This window comes from Panulirus ornatus, chromosome 13 (assembly GCF_036320965.1).
Source record: "Panulirus ornatus isolate Po-2019 chromosome 13, ASM3632096v1, whole genome shotgun sequence".
Classification (NCBI taxonomy): domain Eukaryota; kingdom Metazoa; phylum Arthropoda; class Malacostraca; order Decapoda; family Palinuridae; genus Panulirus; species Panulirus ornatus.
In genome coordinates this window covers 59546163-59567693 of record NC_092236.1, presented here as the reverse complement: position 1 = coordinate 59567693, position 21531 = coordinate 59546163, and the positions used below count along the sequence as shown (strand labels likewise).

Sequence of the window (21531 nt, the reverse complement as noted above, 5' to 3'; positions counted from 1 at the left end):
GGTGTTTTGGGAAGTGAATGCGAGTCTTGGAGATAAAGGGGCCTGGAACGTGATTCAATTTTTATTTGCAGATGACAGCACTGGTGGTAGATTTGAGTGAAAAACTGCATAAGTTAATAACTAAGTTTAGAAGTGTGTGTGAAAGGAGAATGTTTAGAGTAAATGTGAATAAAAGCAAGGTTATTTATATTTGATTTAACAGGGTAGAGGATAGTTTAGTTTAGTCGGGGTGTGAGTTGGAATGGAGAAAATTTGGTGGGAGTGCATTGTTTTAAATGACTGGAGGTGGACATGGCAGTAAATGGGACTTTGGAAGTGGAAGCAGGTCATGGGATGATGAGGGGGTGAAGGTTCTAGGACCATTGAAGAATATGTGGAAGGGCAAAAATGGGTATGTTTGAAGGTATAGGAGTCTCAACAATGCTGTATGGATGCGAGGCATGGGTTGTAGATAAGGATATGTAGAGGAGGGTGGAAGTGTTGGAAGTGAAATGTGTGAGGACAGTATGTGGTGTGAGGTGGTTTGATCAAATAAAAAAAATTGTGGTTGAGAGACCTAAATAGGGTGTGCTAAAATGGTTTGGTCATATGGAGAGAATGAGCGAGGAGAGGTTTGACAGAGAAGATAAATGTCAGGTGTGGAGTGAACGAGAAGGGGGAGACCAAACTGGAGATAGAAGGATAGAGTGAAAAATATTTTGACTGTTAGGGGGCTGAACATATAGCACAATGAAAGGTGTTCATGAAATAGAGTGAATTGGAATGATGTGGTGTATGGGGGTCGACATGCTGTCATTGGACTGAACCAGGGGATTTGAAGTTGACAGAAAACCTTGGAAAGGTCAGTGGGGCCAGGTTGTAGATAGGGGATTGTGGTTTTGGTGCATTGCTCTTGATAGGTAGAAAATGGATACGAGTGAATGCCACCTTTCTTTGTCAGTTCCTGGTTCAACCTCAGTAATGAGGGAAATGTTAATGAAGTGTATATAAAAAAGAATCTTGATATGATCAGTATGGTTCATTGATGATTTTTTTCCCATAACAGAGAAAATAGAAAAGTTTGTAAAATTACCACCAGCTCTAGTTAGCAGTGTTTTTAAGGACAGGAGGGTACTGGCATCACTGTCTTCACTTTTGCTAGAAACACCTTATGCTTTATATTGGTCATCTTTCTGTGTTAGAGGAGATTTTCAGTGTCAAGTAATTCAGGATCATCACCTGCCAAGTCCTCTAGATCTAGCTCAAAGCTGTTTAGGTTTCTTCATATGAAACTTATGATAATGTGCTGTTATTGGCATGGCTGGAAGATGACTAAGTGTGGCAAGAAATGATTGCACATTACCACCTCAGCCAGTACCTAGGGTCAGGAGGCCTTGGAGCAGACGTGCAAAACTCACTGTGTAAATTTATGCTGAGGAGTTGCTTGTATTATGTGAATACTTGTCTAGATTAGGTAAGTGGTTAAATGATGAAAATTTCTTGTCGATTATTGGTGTTATATTTAGAATAAGAGTTGTATTCCCTCATCTTTTAGTGAAATACAGTGAGAAAACTAAGTTTTACAAAAAATGTATTAAACTTTTAGACAAACACAATAATGTCTCTGGGAATGTTACAAATGCTGAAGGAAATATGCATACAGTTTAAATAGATACCATATATATGTACAGCTGATATTAAGTGCCTGGATCGAGAAGTTGGACGTAGTTTCAGGTAAAGTATTAATAGAATTTCTGTATGTGTGTTCTGTTAGCACCTAAGCATTGGGAATTTTTGTAGCATTATAATGTTTTTGCTGACTGTGTGTTTTATTTTGTTGCAGGTGACATGGGAGGAGGGTATGGAGGTCGACCGAACCTCCTGTATGGCAAGTTGTGTTCGGAGGACCAGCTCCAGCAGTTGGGGGTCTCTTTGGAGTATGTCCCATCTGAAGGTCAGCTGTCCTCATCTCATCGAACCTCGCAGCAACCTCCCTCCCATGGTAAGCCCAATTATGAATGATTTTTATCTGAGTATGAATGTGTAGGTAAAGTAAGATGTATTTGATTTACTATGTTTTGCAACTGATTGAGATTAGCAAGATATTTAATTGTATAAATTTCAGAATAAGCATGTTGACTTACATACTGCATTGCTTTAAAGCATTTATGACAGAGTTATTATGGCTCCATTCTTATGTTGTCTGCATTATTTTGCAAACATGGATTGGCTTGGCCATCATTGTTGTGCACTGGACAACTACCTACAGAGTGCACCAGACCAGCTACTCACACAGTTCAGAATAGCATCTAGCCATGTCTTTTGCAAGCATTGCATTTATCACAGCTTTATGGCCACAGTTATTGACAGTGAAGGTTACATAGAACCTGTAATTATAATTTTCATCAAGCTCTGCTGTCTTTAATGCTGTTTTACTGTCTCTAGAAAAAACTTTCTGTGTGACATTGGTTACTTGTGCCACTCCTCTTTGTTGGTTTATTGACATTCCCATATAGGTTTTGAACTCAGTCTGAGTTTATATCTTTTCCTGATCAACAGTGCTTTTGTTTTTAACATATTTCACAATCCATTTTATTATTTTTGTGCCTTAAACATTGTATGTGTCTGTAGCAGTGGTTTAATTCTCAATTCTTTAAGATTGTTTGTTCCAGAGGGACTTGTTTTTTGACACAGTTTTTAAGTTGACACAAATGAGATACAACCTTACACACCTTCCCTACAATCATCGTTAGTATAAGTTTAAGGTTCATTTCAACTGTTTCACAAGTGTAGGAACAAGATCTTCAGTTGCTTCCATAAGTTTTAACAGTTTTAACCTTGTGTATCGAGTTATTCCTTGGAGAAGGGTTGCTTAACATGCCTACAGTATAAAGATGATGATACAAAATGTTGCCCAGTATTTTATTAGACCCTTTGAGTTTGAGGCTTATTGGGCAAGTTAGAATTGATATGATCCTCACAAATGCAGGGCCCACTGCCATCAAAAGCACACTTGCTTAGTGATTTTAGATCTGGTGTGTTATCAGTAATCTTATCACTTTCTACAACCATCTGCCCAATCGAGCACCTTAGTATGATTGTGATTAATATGGTGTTTAAAACAAACAGAATATGATTTTCAGTACATTCTGTCAAACTGTATAGATATAGATTAATTATAGATATATAGCTTTTCAGATTATTTCATGCTCTTCTATTCAAGCAATAATTACCATGTAATTTATTTTCAGTTGGTAAGATTTATCCAAAGTTTATGTAGAATTTCGCTTTTTAATCAGTCCTTGGCTGAAGATTACTTCATCCATGAATGTGAAATGGCAAATGATTGTGAAAAAGTTTTAACAGGAGTTGTATATTTTGTGTAACTTCTTTGCTCATGGTTCGCAGTTACTACTTGACATGCTCATTATTTGAAATAGCTGATATGAGCAGCTAGTTATTATTTTAAGTGAAAGTTATTATGATTAATTATTTTATGCACAGCAGCGTAGTTTGAAGTTTTTCATTTCAATGAGATGAATTGTGATATCACGTTTAAAAGCACATGTTTTACTTAGTGAATGATACAATAAATTGCATTCTTTGATTTTGTTTCTCCCATCTCTCTTCACTATGTTTTTACCAAATGCATTGACTAGTGGTTATCTACATGTCCAGAAGAAAATATTGGATAAAACCTTACTAGCATCTGGAGTCACATCTCTTGCATTCTTAACTTTTGTCTTTCAGTCTGAGAAAGATGCAGTAAATTATATTTTCTTATATTTTCCTTCACAAGTCTTAGTAGTTTTATGACTAAATCTTACACTAGAAGTTAATAACAGTGTGGTGTAGCGGTTAGCGTTCCTGACCATGACACATTCATGGACCACCCAGGGTTAAGTGCATGTGTTCAAATTCTGGTTGCGGCACTTAGTGCACAGTCATCCCAGATGTTCATTCACCCCTAGAGGATAGGTTTTAATGGTATTGCAGCTGAAATTATGTACAAAGGGGGTGACTGCGTTGATTGGTTGATAAGGATTTTCAGTATATGTATGGACCATGGTGGAGTGCCTGAAGATTGGTGGAATGCCTGTATAATGCCTTTGTACAAAGGCAAAGGGGATAGAGGTGAGTGTTCAAACTACAGAGGCATAAGTTTGTTGAGTATTCCTGGAAAATTGTATGGGAAGGTATTGATTGAGATGTTGAAGGCATATACATAGCATCAAATTGAGGAAGAGCAGTGTTGTTTCAGAAGTGGTAGAGGATATGTGGATCAGGTGTTTGCTTTGAAGAATGTGTCAGAAATACTTAGAGAAACAGGTGGAATTGTATGTGGCATTCATGGATCTGGAGAAGCAATATGACAGGGTGGATAGAGATGCTTTGTGGAAGGTCTTAAGAGTATACGGTGGGGGAGGTAAGCTGCTAGAAACATTGAGAAGTTTTTGTTAAGGGTATAAGGCATGTTTAAGAGAAGGAAGAGAGAGAAACTGCAAAAGTGGATAACTGAGTTTGGAAGTGTGTGAAAGGAGAAAGTTGAGAGTAAATGTGAATAAGAGCTAGGTTATTTGGTTCAGTCGGACTGAGGGACAAGGTAATTGGGATGTACGTTTGAATGGAGAAAAATTAGGGGAAGTGAAGTGTTTTAGATATCTGGGAATCGACCTAGTAGATAATGGAACCATGGAAGCGCGGAAGTGAGTCATAAGGTGGGGGAGGGGGGCAAAGATTCTGGGAGTGATGAAGAACGTGTGGAAGGAGAGAATGTTATCTTGGAGAGCAAAAATGGGTATTTTGGAAGAAATAGTAGTTCCAACAATATTATTTGGTTGCGAGGCATGGGCTGTAGATAGGGTTGTACGAAGGAGGGTGGATGTGTTGGAAATGAAATGTTTTAGGACAATATGTGGTGTGAGGTGGTTTGATCAAGTGAATAATGAAAAGGTAAGAGAGATGTGTGAAAATAGAAAGAGTGTGGTTGAGAGAGCAGAAGAGGATGTGTTCAAATGGTTTGGACATATGGAGGGAATGAGTGAGGAAAGATTGACAAGGAGGATATATATGTGTCAGTGGTGGAGGGAAAAAGAAGCTGGATGGCCTTGATTAGGGTCTCAGTTACCTGTGCCGTCTTGGCTGACAAAAACAAAAGATGTTAGAACAGAAATATATGCAGTACAACGACATATGAATTAGAATTTTCCTAGTTCAGGGAGGGGAGTGTGAAATAGTTGTCTCATATATCTTACTCAGTGAATGATATGGCAAATTGTATATTTTTTAATAAGATTTTCTTTGCATTACCCTTATTTAGGTTCATGACTAATTCATTCACTAGAAATGTAAAATTTAGAATGAAATGATGGAAATATAGGTGCCACAGTAGAACATTTGCACTTCAGGTAGGTTAGGTGAAGCACCATGAGTGATTGCATTTCAGATCAAAATATTCAACATTATTTTGGTTGATGATAATGGTATTCACCATGTGAATTGTATTTTATTTATACTTAACAGGTATTCTTTCTCATTAGTTCTTTTCATTAGGTTTGTACCCAGTGCATGAACTAATAGTTATCTATGTATTGGAAAAGAATATGCGACAAAACCATACCAAGCCTTGTTCCGACAAAACATTGATGTGACCAATATGCAGATACTTGTCTATCATTTCTGTATGTGTTATATATTATTTTTGTTGGTTAGTGAATGGTGAGTCTTGTTACAATATTTCCATCATTAATGTAGCATTTTTTTTTTTCACTGACCCCTTATTTTCATGGAAACGGATGTTATGATTTAGTGTGTATCAATACTGTGCAAATGTGTTTGGTACTTATCTTGTGCTATCTCCTGACCCTACCTCCCCGGTAGTGTAGAATATCACAGCTGGGATTCAACATCATGGTCAAGAATTCAACTGGAAATAGTTTGGATGAACTGTTGCAGAAAAGGGAGATATTTAGATGGTATGTCAAGTTCTCTCATTTTCAATAAATAAGGGAGCCAACTAGAAAAAATTATCATACCAAGTCTATTCTTCAAAAAGAATTAAGACTTCATCTGTGACAGCACCATTTCACTTACATATGCTCTATCTCTTTCCCTTTTGAGCCTCCAGTTTTGGACAAAAGTCTACTTCAAGGCCATGCCTTAATTGGGATATAGAGGTTAATGAAAGGGAAAGAGAAGAGACAAGGGAAAGTATTTTTGAATTTTGGAAGAAGTGAAAACCCTGTGTTTTAAAATGTGCCAACTCACAGTTATTGGGAAAGATATAAGAGGATAGAGAGTTCCAAAGCTTCGTGGTTTAGGGAAAGAAAGTAAGTTATCAAAATGGCCCACCCTTGAGTTGTCAATGGCCACGTGGTAATCATGTGACACAGCTGCTTGCAAGTGGTGAGGGCACACAAACAGTCAGCTTTTGGGAGCAAAAACCAAAGTAATTCCTATAGTCTTCAAAGGCCTTGTACCTCCACAGCAAAGGCTGGGTCTAGCTTGCTGAGTTTGGTTGTTGGATGACCTAATTTTGCTAAGCCTTGACGTGCAGGCCGAATTTGGTTTGGTACACGTTGTCAGTTTTACCCAGATTCTTTTTAAATTTCCTTGCTTTACATCCTGTGATTTGGATGTATGGAGAGAATAAGTAAGGAGAGGTTGATGGAGGATATACTTGTTGGAAGTAGAGGGGAAAAGGAGAATAGGACGACCAGACATGAGATGGAGGGATGGAGTGAAAAATATTTTGTGTTTGGGGCCTGAGCATGCAAGGGGGTGAAAGGTGTGTATGGGATAGAGTGAATTGGAGAATTGTGATATACAGGAAGCAACCTGCTGTCAGTGGACTGAAATAGGGCATGTGAAGCAACTTGGGGAAACCATGGAGAGCTTTGTGGGGCTTGGTTGTGGATAGAGGGCTGTGGTTTTCGTATATTACACATGACAGCCAGAGAATGGATATGAGTGAATGTAGTCTGTCTTTATCTTTTCTTGGAATCATCTTGCTAACTTGTGAAAGAAACAAATTGTTGATTAGGAACACCTTCAGAAAATCTGTAATTGCAAAAGTGAAAATTTTTTAGGAGGTGAAATATGACCTCATGTGTGAAGAAGGTTTTATATTGAGATTTGAGTTTCAGAATACCATACTAAAATTTGTTGAGATTTTTAGTTTGGGAAATATCTCTACAGTATTGTAAGTATTTTATATGGTACAAAAATGCCATAAATTATGATTGCTTCCGTTATTAAAAGATTTTCTTTCTCTTCTTCTAAGGCTCGGTTAGTGGGAGTCAAGTAGCCGTTGGTGGTGGAGGAGCCTACAAGTCAGTCCCATTACAGGCCCTTCACCGTTCTCCAGCTGAGCGAAGATACCGTGACCCAGCACAGGGCCCACTACGGAAACTCTCTGTTGATCTCATCAAAACATATAAGCACATAAATGAGGTATGAATTGTCTTTAATATTATAGATTTTCCTTTAAGTGTTCATTAAGTATTGTAATTTCATAAGGTGCAACAGGCCAACATTAGAATGTTAAGGCTAAGATGCTGCTGATGTTTTATATGACATTAGGCATAGGCAGTGAGTTTACAGATGCCTGTGAAAGTGGACATTTTAGCTTCATTTCAATTGACTTGATTTAGAATACGCTGTTATCTCCTATAATGCACCTCTATATCTTTTGCAGGTTTACTATGCCAAGAAAAAGAAACGTGCCCAACAAACCCAAGGTCAGAGTCCAAGCATGCACAAAAAGGAGAGAAAGGTGTACAATGATGGCTATGATGATGACAACCATGACTATATGATCAAGTCAGGGGAGAAGTTTGAAGATAGATATGAAATTGACTCATTAATAGGCAAAGGCTCTTTTGGTCAGGTTAGTGAACCTTTCTTTATCTTAATAATTAAAGAATAGTTTTATGTAGTGGCTTCATCAGGAACCAGACCTAGAGGCAAGATGTGTCTGGTTCTGTGTAAAACAGGGCTCTGACTTATGAGTGTCTGACCTACGAACACCTATACTTATGATTGAGCTCCAAAAAACAAAATGTAAATCCTAGTCTGACATACAGTCAGTTGCTCTTACTTATCAGCTGCTGAATTGCAACTTTTTTCATAAAGTGTTGCTTAATACGTCAATACTTTGTGCTAACTGACATTTAAGCCTTTTATAGGCTTAAGATCATTTGTCTTAGCTGATTAAAATAAAGGCACTTCCAGGATGTCTTACTTTTTTGATAAGGGGGTTTGAAAGCAGCTTTTATGCAAGAACATCCCATAAATACAAGTTAACCGGGGTTGGGAGAATTCCTAGTATCATGAAATTAACAAGCAAAACACTAAAGTTTTTTACTTTTATTAGGCTTGCTCAAAAAAATGCTTGGTGCAGGAGGATAACTTTGAGTGTTATTCCCTTGACTGCATTGTTTTAAGAAGAATGTGGTAATCAAGTGCACCATATAACTGTTGGGCTACATGTAGCTGACCCGAATGTGGGGGATACGAAAAACTAATTTGTTTACGGCCAACAAAACAGTGAATGGCTCAAGAAATAGAAACAGAAGATCTTACAGGTGAAGCTGTTATAATGAAGAAAATAAGGATAATTTTTTAAGAGCTTGATTCACACTAATTGTCTTTGTCTACAACTATAGCTAATCTTCATTTGTACATAACTGGATCAGTGTTGATCATATTTTTGTTAATATATCTTCATCTTTAGATATTCATGTGTTGTCTAAACTTTGTGTGAGTTTTGGAATATCAAGTGAGATTCTCAAGGAGACAAATCAGTGTACTGAATTATATTTGCTTTAAAATCTTACTGGTTAAAGGATACGTAAAATTATTGTCGTGTCTCACATTGCCTGTTTTTAATTCCAGGAACTCAGACTGTGAATTTATGTTTTCTTTCAGAGTATTGCAGGTGTACTTGTAGATCAGAATGGGGTTATTAGATTATGGAACCTTCTCTAGGAACTATACTTACCTGAACCACATATAGGAATGATAATTACACTAGTGACATGTTATTCTTCATACCATAATTAAGAAGCATACTGAAATATGGTTTCTAGATGACCATCCCATGTATTTATGTTTGTGTTGAAAGTTCTCAATTAAGGTTCATCAGTTTTACGTTGTATTATATTCAACCTTTTTGGGGTTAGGGATTAATTTTCTAGATATAAGCTGTAAGGCTTTCATTACTCTGTTTTAAGAATTATGTATTCTCTGCTCCTGAATTGGGTAGCTTTTGTCTTGACAGGATGTTCTTGTGCTTTTAAAGTACTTGGTACTTGTTTTTGTTAGACATCTTTTTAGGCATAGTCGCATTTATGATTAAAAGGTAGGTTTATGTTCTCCAGTTCAGTAAGAATTTTTGGTTCTCATCCACTTTTAATGTATGATGTCAGTTTCATCATAAGCTTACTGAATCTATAAAGTTAGCTGTGACTGCCAGAGTGAAATGGGAGTAGGCCTTTAAGGTTAAGGAATGGTGGATGACATGCATCAGCTTGTGATTAGTCACTGCTAGTTTATGCAAATTGTTACCTGTGAATATTTTTCACATGATTTCATTATGAAGAATTTGTTAGCTTTCATTTGTGGGGGGGTCTTGTGGTGGTCAGCCCCTAGTTTTGATATTTTGGCATTTTTCTTAAAATTTTTTAGGTTAATTCTGTCATCATTCAGGAATTTATTATAAATTTATACATTTCCAAGTTCAAAAGTAAGTTTCACATTCATAATTGTCTTTAATAAAAGTGAAGTATGAAGCTTTTAGTACTGTTCATCTGCTTCTAGAGATATAGTACTTCAAAAATGTGATTCTCAGTACATGAGATTTCTGATATTACATTGTCATTCATTTTGTCTCTGAAATCTGAAATGATGTCAAGTTTGATTAAAGAGTAAATGTGAATAAGAGCAAGGTTATTAGGTTTCAGCAGGGTTGAGGGACAAGTTAATTGGGATATAAGTTTGAATGTAGAAAAATTGAAGGAAGTGAAGTGTTTTTAAATATCTGGGAGTGGACTTTTTAGTGAATGGAACCATGGATGTGGAAGCGAGTCACAGGGTGGGGAGTGGGCGAAGGTTCTTAGATATCTGGGAGTTGACTTTTTAGTGAATGGAACCGTGGATGTGGAAGCGAGTCACAGGGTGGGGAGGGGGCGAAGATTCTGGGAGCAATGAAGAATGTGTGGAAGGTGAGAACTATCTTGGAGAGCAAAAATGGGTATGTTTGAAGGAATAGTAGTTCCAACAGTATTATATGGTTGTGAAGCATGGGTTATAGATAGGGATGTATAGAGGAGGGTGGATGTGTTGGGAATGAAATGTTTAAGGACATTGTGTGGTGTGAGATGGTTTGATCGAGTAAGTAATGAAAGGGTAAGAGATATGTGTGGTAATAAAAAGAGTGGAAAGATTGACAAAGAAGATATACATGTCAGAGGTGAAGGGAATGAGGAGAAGTGGGAGACCTAATTGGAGGTGGAAGGATGGAGTGAAAAAGATTTTGAGTGATCGGGGCCTGAACATGCAGGAGGATGAAAGGCGTGCAAGGAATAGAGTGAATTGAAAAGATGTGGTATATTGGGGTCGACATGCTGTCAATGGATTGAACCAGGGCATGCGAAGCGTCTGGGGTAAACCATGGAAAGTTCTGTGGGACCTGGATGTGGAAAGGGAGCTGTGGTTTGGGTGCATTATACATGACAGCTAGAGACTGAGTGTGAATGAATATGGCCTTTGTTGTCTTTTCCTAGCGCTACCTCACGCACATGCAGGGGGAGGAGGTTGTTATTCCATGTGTGGCGGGTAGTAAAAGCTTTGCGGAAGGTGAAAGCCGGCAAGGCAGCAGGTTTGGATGGTATTGCAGTGGAATTTATTAAAAAAGGGGGTGACTGTATTATTGACTGGTTGGTAAGGTTATTTAATGTATGTATGACTCATGGTGAGGTGCCTGAGGATTGGCGGAATGCGTGCATAGTGCCATTGTACAAAGGCAAAGGGGATAAGAGTGAGTGCTCAAATTACAGAGGTATAAGTTTGTTGAGTATTCCTGGTAAATTATATGGGAGGGTATTGATTGAGAGGGTGAAGGCATGTACAGAGCATCAGATTGGGGAAGAGCAGTGTGGTTTCAGAAGTGGTAGAGGATGTGTGCATCAGGTGTTTGCTTTCAAGAATGTATGTGAGAAATACTTAGAAAAGCAAATGGATTTGTATGTAGCATTTATGGATCTGGAGAAGGCATATGATAGAGTTGATAGAGATGCTCTGTGGAAGGTATTAAGAATATATGGTGTGGGAGGCAAGTTGTTAGAAGCAGTGAAAAGTTTTTATCGAGGATGTAAGGCATGTGTACGTGTAGGAAGAGAGGAAAGTGATTGGTTCTCAGTGAATGTAGGTTTGCGGCAGGGGTGTGTGATGTCTCCATGGTTGTTTAATTTGTTTATGGATGGGGTTGTTAGGGAGGTAAATGCAAGAGTTTTGGAAAGAGGGGCAAGTATGAAGTCTGTTGGGGATGAGAGAGCTTGGGAAGTGAGTCAGTTGTTGTTCGCTGATGATACAGCGCTGGTGGCTGATTCATGTGAGAAACTGCAGAAGCTGGTGACTGAGTTTGGTAAAGTGTGTGAAAGAAGAAAGTTAAGAGTAAATGTGAATAAGAGCAAGGTTATTAGGTACAGTAGGGTTGAGGGTCAAGTCAATTGGGAGGTAAGTTTGAATGGAGCAAAACTGGAGGAAGTAAAGTGTTTTAGATATCTGGGAGTGGATCTGTCAGTGGATGGAACCATGGAAGCGGAAGTGCATCGGGAGGGGGCAAAAATTCTGGGAGCCTTGAAGAATGTGTTGAAGTCGAGAACATTATCTCGGAAAGCAAAAATGGGTATGTTTGAAGGAATAGTGGTTCCAACAATGTTGTATGGTTGCGAGGCGTGGGCTATGGATAGAGTTGTGCGCAGGAGGGTGGATTTGCTGGAAATGAGATGTTTGAGGACAATGTGTGGTGTGAGGTGGTTTGATCGAGTAAGTAACGTAAGGGTAAGAGAGATGTGTGGAAATAAAAAGAGCGTGGTTGAGAGAGCAGACGAGGGTGTTTTGAAATGGTTTGGGCACATGGAGAGAATGAGTGAGGAAAGATTGACCAAGAGGATATATGTGTCGGAGGTGGAGGGAATGAGGAGAAGTGGGAGACCAAATTGGAGTTGGAAAGATGGAGTGAAAAAGATTTTGTGTGATCGGGGCCTGAACATGCAGGAGGGTGAAAGGAGGGCAAGGAATAGAGTGAATTGGATCGATGTGGTATATCGGGGTTGACGTGCTGTCAGTGGATTGAATCAGGGCATGTGAAGCGTCTGGGGTAAACCATGGAAAGCTGTGTAGGTATGTATATTTGCGTGTGTGGACGTATGTATATACATGTGTATGGGGGTGGGTTGGGCCATTTCTTTCGTCTGTTTCCTTGTGCTACCTCGCAAACGCGGGAGACAGCGGCAAAAAAAAATATATATATATAAGGGTACAAGTCACAGTTACAACTGATATAAACTTTTCCCATAGGTTGTCAAGGCCTTTGACCATGAGGAACAGACGTGGACAGCTATTAAGATCATCAAGAACAAGAAGCCATTCCTCAACCAGGCGCAGATTGAAGTGAAGCTGTTGGAGATGATGAATCGGGCAGATTCTGACAACAAGTATTATATAGGTAAAGACAAGATAGGTGGGTAGATGAAGCTGCGCAATGCACCCGTAACACATTAACCCCTAATACTCCTCTGCCAACTCTAGTTTTGCTGCTACAGTACTTCTTCCCTTTTTAGCCAACTTTTCTTTTAATATACATATTGTGTTTCAGCTGAGCATTCTGTATTACTTCTGTAGGGCTTCAGTGCTTATTTATTTTGATCTGATTTACAGATTTTTTTTATTTGTTTATTTATAATTTACCCTTCACCTTTCTATAGGTATTTGCAGCTTAAGGTTGTGCAACTTCCTGTTGCAGGGAAATGTGGACTCCTTTAGAGTGAGAAGTTCTTTGACAAGACTGCACTCCCAGTGATACAGCCTTGCCAAAGGTGACTTTTCACTTATGGTGTACCCTTGAGCAGGTGGAGTCTGGTTTTGGGAACACCTGTATATTTGTGTGTGTGTGTGTGTTGTGTGTGTGAGAAATAGTGGACAAGTGGGAAAGAAAATAAGATATGCATCCTTCCATAGTGGCAACAGAAGGGACTGTGTGGACTGCCTATAGATAGGGAACTCTGGTTTTGGTGTATTACATGACAACTAGAATGGATGTAAGCAAATGACACCAAGTCTTTGTCTGTTTCTTGGTGCTATTTAGCTGATGTAGGAGATAGTGAGTATAAATGAAAGAAATGGAAACTGATATTTTTTCATACATATTCATATTTCCCACATCAGTGAGGTAGCATAAAAAACATCACTTAGCCTTAGAGGAAAAAATTCTCATTTGGCCCCGTCTCTGTTCCTTCTTTTGGAAAAGTAGATTAGTAGGGTAGGATTTCCAGCTATCTGCTCCCACCCTTTTTAGTTGCCTTCTATGACATGCAGGGAATACATGGGAAGTATTCCTTCTCCTCCATCCTGGCACTTCCTTGCTGAAACGGGGGCTAGTGATGATGTTCCTGTGGGGTGGGGTAGCGCTGGGAATGGATGAAGGCAAGCAAGTATGAATGTGTACTTGTGTATATATGTATATGTATTTTATTTTATTTTTTTTTATTATACTTTGTCAGTCTCCCGCGTTAGCGAGGTAGCGCAAGGAAACAGATGAAAGAATGGCCCAACCCACCTACATACACATGTATATACATACATGTCCACACACATACACACGTACATACATATACATTTCAACGTTGTTTGTTTGTTTGTTTTGCTTTGTCGCTGTCTCCCGCGTTTGCGAGGTAGCGCAAGGAAACAGACGAAAGAAATGGCCCAACCCACCCCCATACACATGTATATACACACACGTCCACACACGCAAATATACATACCTATACATCACAATGTACACATATATATACACACACAGACACATACATATATACCCATGCACACAATTCACACTGTCTGCCTTTATTCATTCCCATCGCCACCTCACCACACATGGAATACCATCCCCCTCCCCCCTCATGTGTGCGGGGTAGCGCTAGGAAAAGACAACAAAGGCCTCATTCGTTCACACTCAGTCTCTAGCTGTCATGCAATAATGCCCGAAACCACAGCTCCCTTTCCACATCCAGGCCCCACACAACTCTCCATGGTTTACCCCAGACGCTTCACATGCCCTGATTCAATCCACTGACGGCACATCAACCCCGGTATACCACATCGCTCCAATTCACTCTATTCCTTGCCTGCCTTTCACCCTCCTGCATGTTCAGGCCCCGATCACTCAAAATCTTTTTCACTCCATCTTTCCACCTCCAATTTGGTCTCCCACTTCTCCTCGTTCCCTCCACCTCCGACACATATATCCTCTTGGTCAATCTTTCCTCACTCATTCTCTCCATGTGCCCAAACCATTTCAAAACACCCTCTTCTGCTCTCTCAATCACACTCTTTTTATTTCCACACATCTCTCTTACCCTTACATTACTTACTCGATCAAACCACCTCACACCACACATTGTCCTCAAACATCTCATTTCCAGCACATCCACCCTCCTGCGCACAACTCTATCCATAGCCCACGCCTCGCAACCATACAACATTGTTGGAACCACTATTCCTTCAAACATACCCATTTTTGCTTTCGGAGATAATGTTCTCGACTTCCACACATTCTTCAAGGCTCCCAGGATTTTCGCCCCCTCTCCCACCCTATGATTCACATTTCAACGTATACATATATATATTATTTTATTATTTTTTTATTATACTTTGTCGCTGTCTCCCGCGTTTGCGAGGTAGCGCAAGGAAACAGACGAAAGAAATGGTCCAACCCCCCCCCATACACATGTATATACATACGTCCACACACGCAAATATACATACCTACACAGCTTTCCATGGTTTACCCCAGACGCCTCACATGCCCTGATTCAATCCACTGACAGCACGTCAACCCCGGTATACCACATCGCTCCAATTCACTCTATTCCTTGCCCTCCTTTCACCCTCCTGCATGTTCAGGCCCCGATCACACAAAATCTTTTTCACTCCATCTTTCCATCTCCAATTTGGTCTCCCTCTTCTCCTTGTTCCCTCCACCTCCGACACATATATCCTCTTGGTCAATCTTTCCTCACTCATCCTCTCCATGTGCCCAAACCACTTCAAAACACCCTCTTCTGCTCTCTCAACCACGCTCTTTTTATTTCCACACATCTCTCTTACCCTTACATTACTTACTCGATCAAACCACCTCACACCACACATTGTCCTCAAACATCTCATTTCCAGCACATCCATCCTCCTGCGCACAACTCTATCCATAGCCCACGCCTCGCAACCATACAACATTGTTGGAACCACTATTCCTTCAAACATACCCATTTTTGCTTTCCGAGATAATGTTCTCGACTTCCACACATTCTTCAAGGCCCCCAGGATTTTCGCCCCCTCCCCCACCCTATGATCCACTTCCGCTTCCATGGTTCCATCCGCTGCCAGATCCACTCCCAGATATCTAAAACACATCACTTCCTCCAGTTTTTCTCCATTCAAACTCACCTCCCAATTGACTTGACCCTCAACCCTACTGTACCTAATAACCTTGCTCTTATTCACATTTACTCTTAACTTTCTTCTTCCACACACTTTTCCAAACTCAGTCACCAGCTTCTGCAGTTTCTCACATATTTTTTTTTCTTTTTTTTTATACCTCGTCGCTGTCTCCCGCGGTTGTGAGGTAGCGCAAGGAAACAGACGAAAGAAATGGCCCAAACCCCCCCATACACATGTACATACACACGTCCACACACGCAAATATACATACTTACACAGCTTTCCATGGTTTACCCCGGACGCTTCATATGCCTTGATTCAATCCACTGACAGCACGTCAACCCCTGTATACCACATCGCTCCAATTCACTCTATTCCTTGCCCTCCTTTCACCCTCCTGCATGTTCAGGCCCCGATCACACAAAATCCTTTTCACTCCATCTTTCCACCTCCAATTTGGTCTCCCTCTTCTCCTCGTTCCCTCCACCTCCGACACATATATCCTCTTGGTCAATCTTTCCTCACTCATTCTCTCCATGTGCCCAAACCATTTCAAAACACCCTCTTCTGCTCTCTCAACCACGCTCTTTTTATTTCCACACATCTCTCTTACCCTTACGTTACTTACTCGATCAAACCACCTCACACCACACATTATGTTCTCACATATATATATATATATATATATATATATATATATATATATATATATATATATATATATATATATGTATATATATATATATATCCCTGGGGATAGGGGATTAAGAATACTTCCCACGTATTCCCTGCGTGTCGTAGAAGGCGACTAAAAGGGGAGGGAGCGGGGGGCTGGAAATCCTCCCCTCTCGTTTTTTTTTTTTTTTAAATTTTCCAAAAGAAGGAACAGAGGGGGCCAGTTGAGGATATTCCAAAAAAGGCCCAGTCCTCTGTTCTTAGCGCTACCTCGCTAACGCGGGAAATGGCGAATAGTTTAAAAGAAAAGAAAAAAATATATATATACACATATACAGACATATACACATACACATGTACATAATTCATACTTGCTGCCTTTATTCATTCCCGTTGCCACCCCACCACACAAGAAATGACACCCCCCTCCCCCACACGTGTATGAGGGAGTGCTAGGAAAAGACAACAAAGGCCACTTTCGTTCACACTCAGTCTCTAGCTCTCATGTATAATGCACCGAAACCACAGCTCCCTTTCCACATCCAGGCCACAAAACTTTCCATGGTTTACCCCAGACGCTTCACATGCCCTGGTTCAATCCATTGACAGCACATTGACCCTGGTGTACCACATCATTCCAATTCACTCTATTTCTTGCATGTCTTTCACCCTCCTGCATGTTCAGGCCCCGATCGCTCAAAATCTTTTTCACTCCATCTTTCCTCCTGAAATTTGGTCTCCCACTTCTCGTTCCTTCCACCTCTGACACATATATTCTATTTGTTAATCTTTCCTCACTCATTCCCTCCATGTGACCATACCATTTCAAAACACCCTCTTCTGCTCTCTCAACCACACTCTTTTTATTACCACACATTTCTCTTACCCTTTCATTACTTGATCAAACCACCTCACACCACATATTGTCCTCAAACATCTCATTTCCAACACATCCACCCTCTTCCACACAAACCTATCTATAGCCCACCCCTTGCAACCATATAACATTGTTGGAACCACTATTCCTTCAAACATACCCATTTTTGGTTTCCAAGATAATATTCTTGCCTTCCACACATTCTTCAATGCTCCCAGAACCTTCGACCCCTCCCTAACCCAGTGACTCACTTCTGCTTCCATGGTTCCATCCGTTGCCAGATCAACTCCCAGATATCTAAAATACTTCACTTCCTCAAGTTTTTCTCCATTCAAACTTACCTCTCAATTGACTTGTCCCTCAACCCTACTGTACCTAATAACCTTGCTCTTATTCACATTTACTCTCAGCTTTCTCCTTCCACAGACTTTCCCAAACTCAGTCACCAGTTTCTGCAGTTTCTCACCTGAGTAAGCCACCAGCGCTGTACCATCAGTGAACAACAACTGACTCACTTCCTAAGCCCTCTCATCCACAACAGACTGCATACTTGCTCCTCTCTCCAAAACTCTTGCATTCACCTCCCTAACAACTCCATCCATAAACAAATTAAACAACTATGGAGAAATCTTACATCCCTGCCGCAAACCGACATTCACTGAAACCCATTCACTTTCCTCTCATCCTACTTGTACACATGGCTTACATCCTCGATAAAAACTTTTCACTGCTTCTAGCAGCTTTCCTCCTGCACCATGTACTCTTAATACCTTCCACAGAGCATCTCTGTCAACTCTATCATATACCTTCTCCAGGTCCATGGATGCTACATACAAATCCATTTGTTTTTCTATAAGTATTTCTCTCATACATTCTTCAAAGCAAACACCTAATCCACACATCCTCAACCTTTTCTGAAACCACACTGCTCTTCCTCAGTGTGATGCTCTTTACATGCCTTCACCCTCTCCATCAATACCCTCCCATATAATTTCCCAGGAATACTCAACAAACTTATACCCCTCTAATTTGAACAATCACCTTTATCCCCTTTGCCTTTGTACAATGGCACTATATCATGCATTTCACCAATCCTCAAGCACTTCACCATGAGCCACACATACATTGAATACCCTCACCAACCAGTCAGCAACACAGTCACCCCCTTTTTTAATAAATTCCGCTGCAATACCATCCAAACCTGGCGCCTTGCTGACTTTTATCTTCCGCAGTGTATGTGTTTGTATATGTGAAGCATCTTGGGTAAACCATGGAAAGGTCTGTGGGGCCTGGATGTGGATGGGGGCTGTAGTTTCGGTGCATAACACCTGACAGAGACTGAGTGTGAATGAATGTGGCCTTTTTTGTCTCGTTTCTTGGTGCTACCTTGCTGAAGCAGGGGGTAGTGGTGCTGTTTCCTGTGGGGAGGGGTAGCCCCAGGAATGGGTGAAGGCAAGCAAGTATTTGTACATGCATATTTATGTATATGTCTCCTGTGTGTATGTATATGTTGATATGTATATGTATGTATATTGGAAAGGATCACAATTTTGCATGTTATCAAGTATATTCTTATGAGTCCACAGTGAAAATGAAACACAATAAGTTCCCAAATGCACTTTCGTGTAATAATCACATGATCAAGTGAGACACAAGAGAGAAATAACGGTCACTTGATGTACGATGAAGAGACGTAGCTAGGACGCCATTTGGTAAACATGTGATTGTTCAAGACAGACAACGAGCATATCATAAACTTATTATGTGGACAAGAAGGTGAATTGTTTACAAATCTTATCAACAATAAAGTTATCCAATTTGTATAGACCTTCACTAATATTAAGGTTATATCTCTGTGTATTTGATAATTGAAGATTCACTGATGTTTCTCGTGGTACTGGAGTTAGAGTTAATAACTGAGATGGCATTACTTCAGTCAAAACAATGACCATAGTTTTTAATGTGATTAAACAAGGCATTTGATTCTTTTATCGAGGATGCAAGGCATGTGTATGAGTAGGAAGAGAGGAAAGTGATTGGTTCCCAGTGAATGTCAGTTTGCAGCAGGGGTTCGTGATGTCTCCATGGTTGTTTCATTGGTTTATGGATGGGGTGGGTAGGGAGGGGAATTCGAGAGTTTTGGAGAGAGGGACAAGTATGTAGTGTGTTGTGGATGAGAGGGCTTGGGAAGTGAGTCAGTTGTTGTTTGCTAATGATACAGCACTGGTGGCTGATTCAGATGAGAAACTGCAGAAGTTGGTGACTGAGTTTGGTAAAGTGTTTGAATGAAGAAAGCTGAGAGTAAATGTGAATAAGAGCAAGGTTATTAGGCTCAGTAGGGTTGAGGGACAAGTCAGTTGGGAGGTAAGTTTGAATGGAGAAAGACTGGAGGAAGTGAAATGTTTTAGATATCTGGGAGTGGATTTGGCAGAGGATGGAACCATGGAAGCAGAAGTTGGAGGAAGTGAAGTGTTTTAGATGGATTTGGCACAGGATGGAACCATGGAAGAAGTGAGTCACAGGGTAAGGGTGAAGGTTCTGGGAGTGTTGAAGAATGTGTGGAAGGCAAGAACGTTATCTTAGAAAGCAAAAGTTGGTATGTTTGAAGGAATAGTGGTTCCAACAATGTTATATGGTTTTGAGGTGTGGGCTGTAGATAGGGTTGCCTGGAAGAGGGGTGGATGTGTTGGAAATGAAATGTTTGAGGACAATATGTGGTGTGAGGTGGTTTGATTAAGTAATGAAAGGGTAAGAGAGATGTGTGATAATGAAAAGAGTGTGGTTGAGAGAGCAGAGAGGGTGTATTGAAATGATATGCCTGCAGGGAGAGAATGAGTGAGGAAAGATTGACAAAGAGGATATATGCATCAGAGTTGGAGGGAATGAGGTGGAAATTGGAGGTGGAAGGATGGAATGAAAAAGATTTTGAGTGATCAGGGCCTTAACAAACAGGAGGGTGAAAGGTGTGCAAGGAGTAGAGTGAATTGGTACGATGTGGTATACCGGGGTCGACGTGCTGTCAGTGGATTGAACCAGGGCATGTGAAGCGTCTGGGGTAAACCATGGAAAGTTTTGTGGGGCCTGGATATGGAAATATATATGGAAATATGGATATGTAAACCCAAGCCTGAACCAGGCACCCATTTTATCAACCAACCCCAAGGGGTGGACTATCAACTGGGTTGAATGTGGACCAGGATTCAAACCTATTTGCATGACCCTATAACTATTTACACCATGTTTTAACCTGATATGTATATACTTCTCCAGCACTTTAGATGAAATTTCATTAGGACCATGAACCTGATGTGTATACACATCTTCAGCACTTGAGATGAAATTTCATGAGGAACATGAACTTTTTATGGATAAATACCTTTCTGTATTTTATTGATGTCTTTCTAGATATCTCAGCATTTTCTAATCCCTCCTCCCCATCCCATTTCAGTTGTGGAAACACTTTTGTACATGTTAATCAGTTCCTCACATATCTTTACATTATCCTCTACAATTTTTTCCTTAACAATTCTTTAATCTAAGTAGCTGTGCTGTAACTGATAATCTTCTACTGACGAATTTATGGAAAAGATTTGGGTTTTCACCTGCCTTATCTGCAACATTATTTTCAGAATTTCACTGTTCCTCTTTTCATATCCAGCTGCACTTATTCTTTGCTCTCTTATACCTTGCATAAGCTAGTTAGCTTGAGTGTTATGTATGCCTCCATTACATATTTCTAAGCTCCCTTGCATTTTGACATCTTTGATTAAACCATTCTTCCCCCTTTCTAAACTTTTGTATTTGAAGCTAGAAGTACGCATGTACTCACTACTTCATTGTAAATTTCACAGAACCTTTCACCACAATATCCTGGTGCTTTGCTACTTAACTCCATAATCCAGTCTCTGTTACCATAAAAACTGTTTTAAATTGTGTAGTCTTTTTCATGTATATATCCCCAATTCCACTCTCATCTGTACTCTACACTTTTTCATTTACCACAGAATTAAACTTAATGTTACATGATCAGTTTTTCCAATTGGTGTATCATATATGACATTCTCATTATCCATGCTGGTCTATGGGAAGATATGATGTGGTGAGGGTGAATCAGTCCCACTGACTGAGGATGTAGTACATAATAGGGATGAATCATTGCCAGTCGTCCTAGTATGTTTACTGACGTACTGATTGAGGAAATTTTCGTATAAACACCCTAAGAACTTTTGTTTATGATTCCTGGTCACCTTAAGAGTCCAAATTCTGTCAGTCTATCTCCT

General features: G+C 40.0%; 1 protein-coding gene across 2 annotated transcripts in view; it reads left to right on the top strand.

The window, feature by feature from the left end:
- Nucleotides 1-21531, top strand: part of LOC139752947 (dual specificity tyrosine-phosphorylation-regulated kinase 1A-like) — a 116487-nt gene that overhangs the window by 59871 nt on the left and 35085 nt on the right. Inside the window, exons 2-5 of one of the 2 annotated variants that reach the window (XM_071669055.1) lie at nucleotides 1823-1981; nucleotides 7262-7431; nucleotides 7676-7867; nucleotides 12562-12709. In XM_071669055.1, the coding sequence (XP_071525156.1) occupies nucleotides 1823-1981; nucleotides 7262-7431; nucleotides 7676-7867; nucleotides 12562-12709 (669 nt within the window). Of the gene's footprint in view, nucleotides 1-1822; nucleotides 1982-7261; nucleotides 7432-7675; nucleotides 7868-12561; nucleotides 12725-21531 lie in introns of both variants that reach the window. The other variant, XM_071669054.1, reaches the window with a different exon arrangement.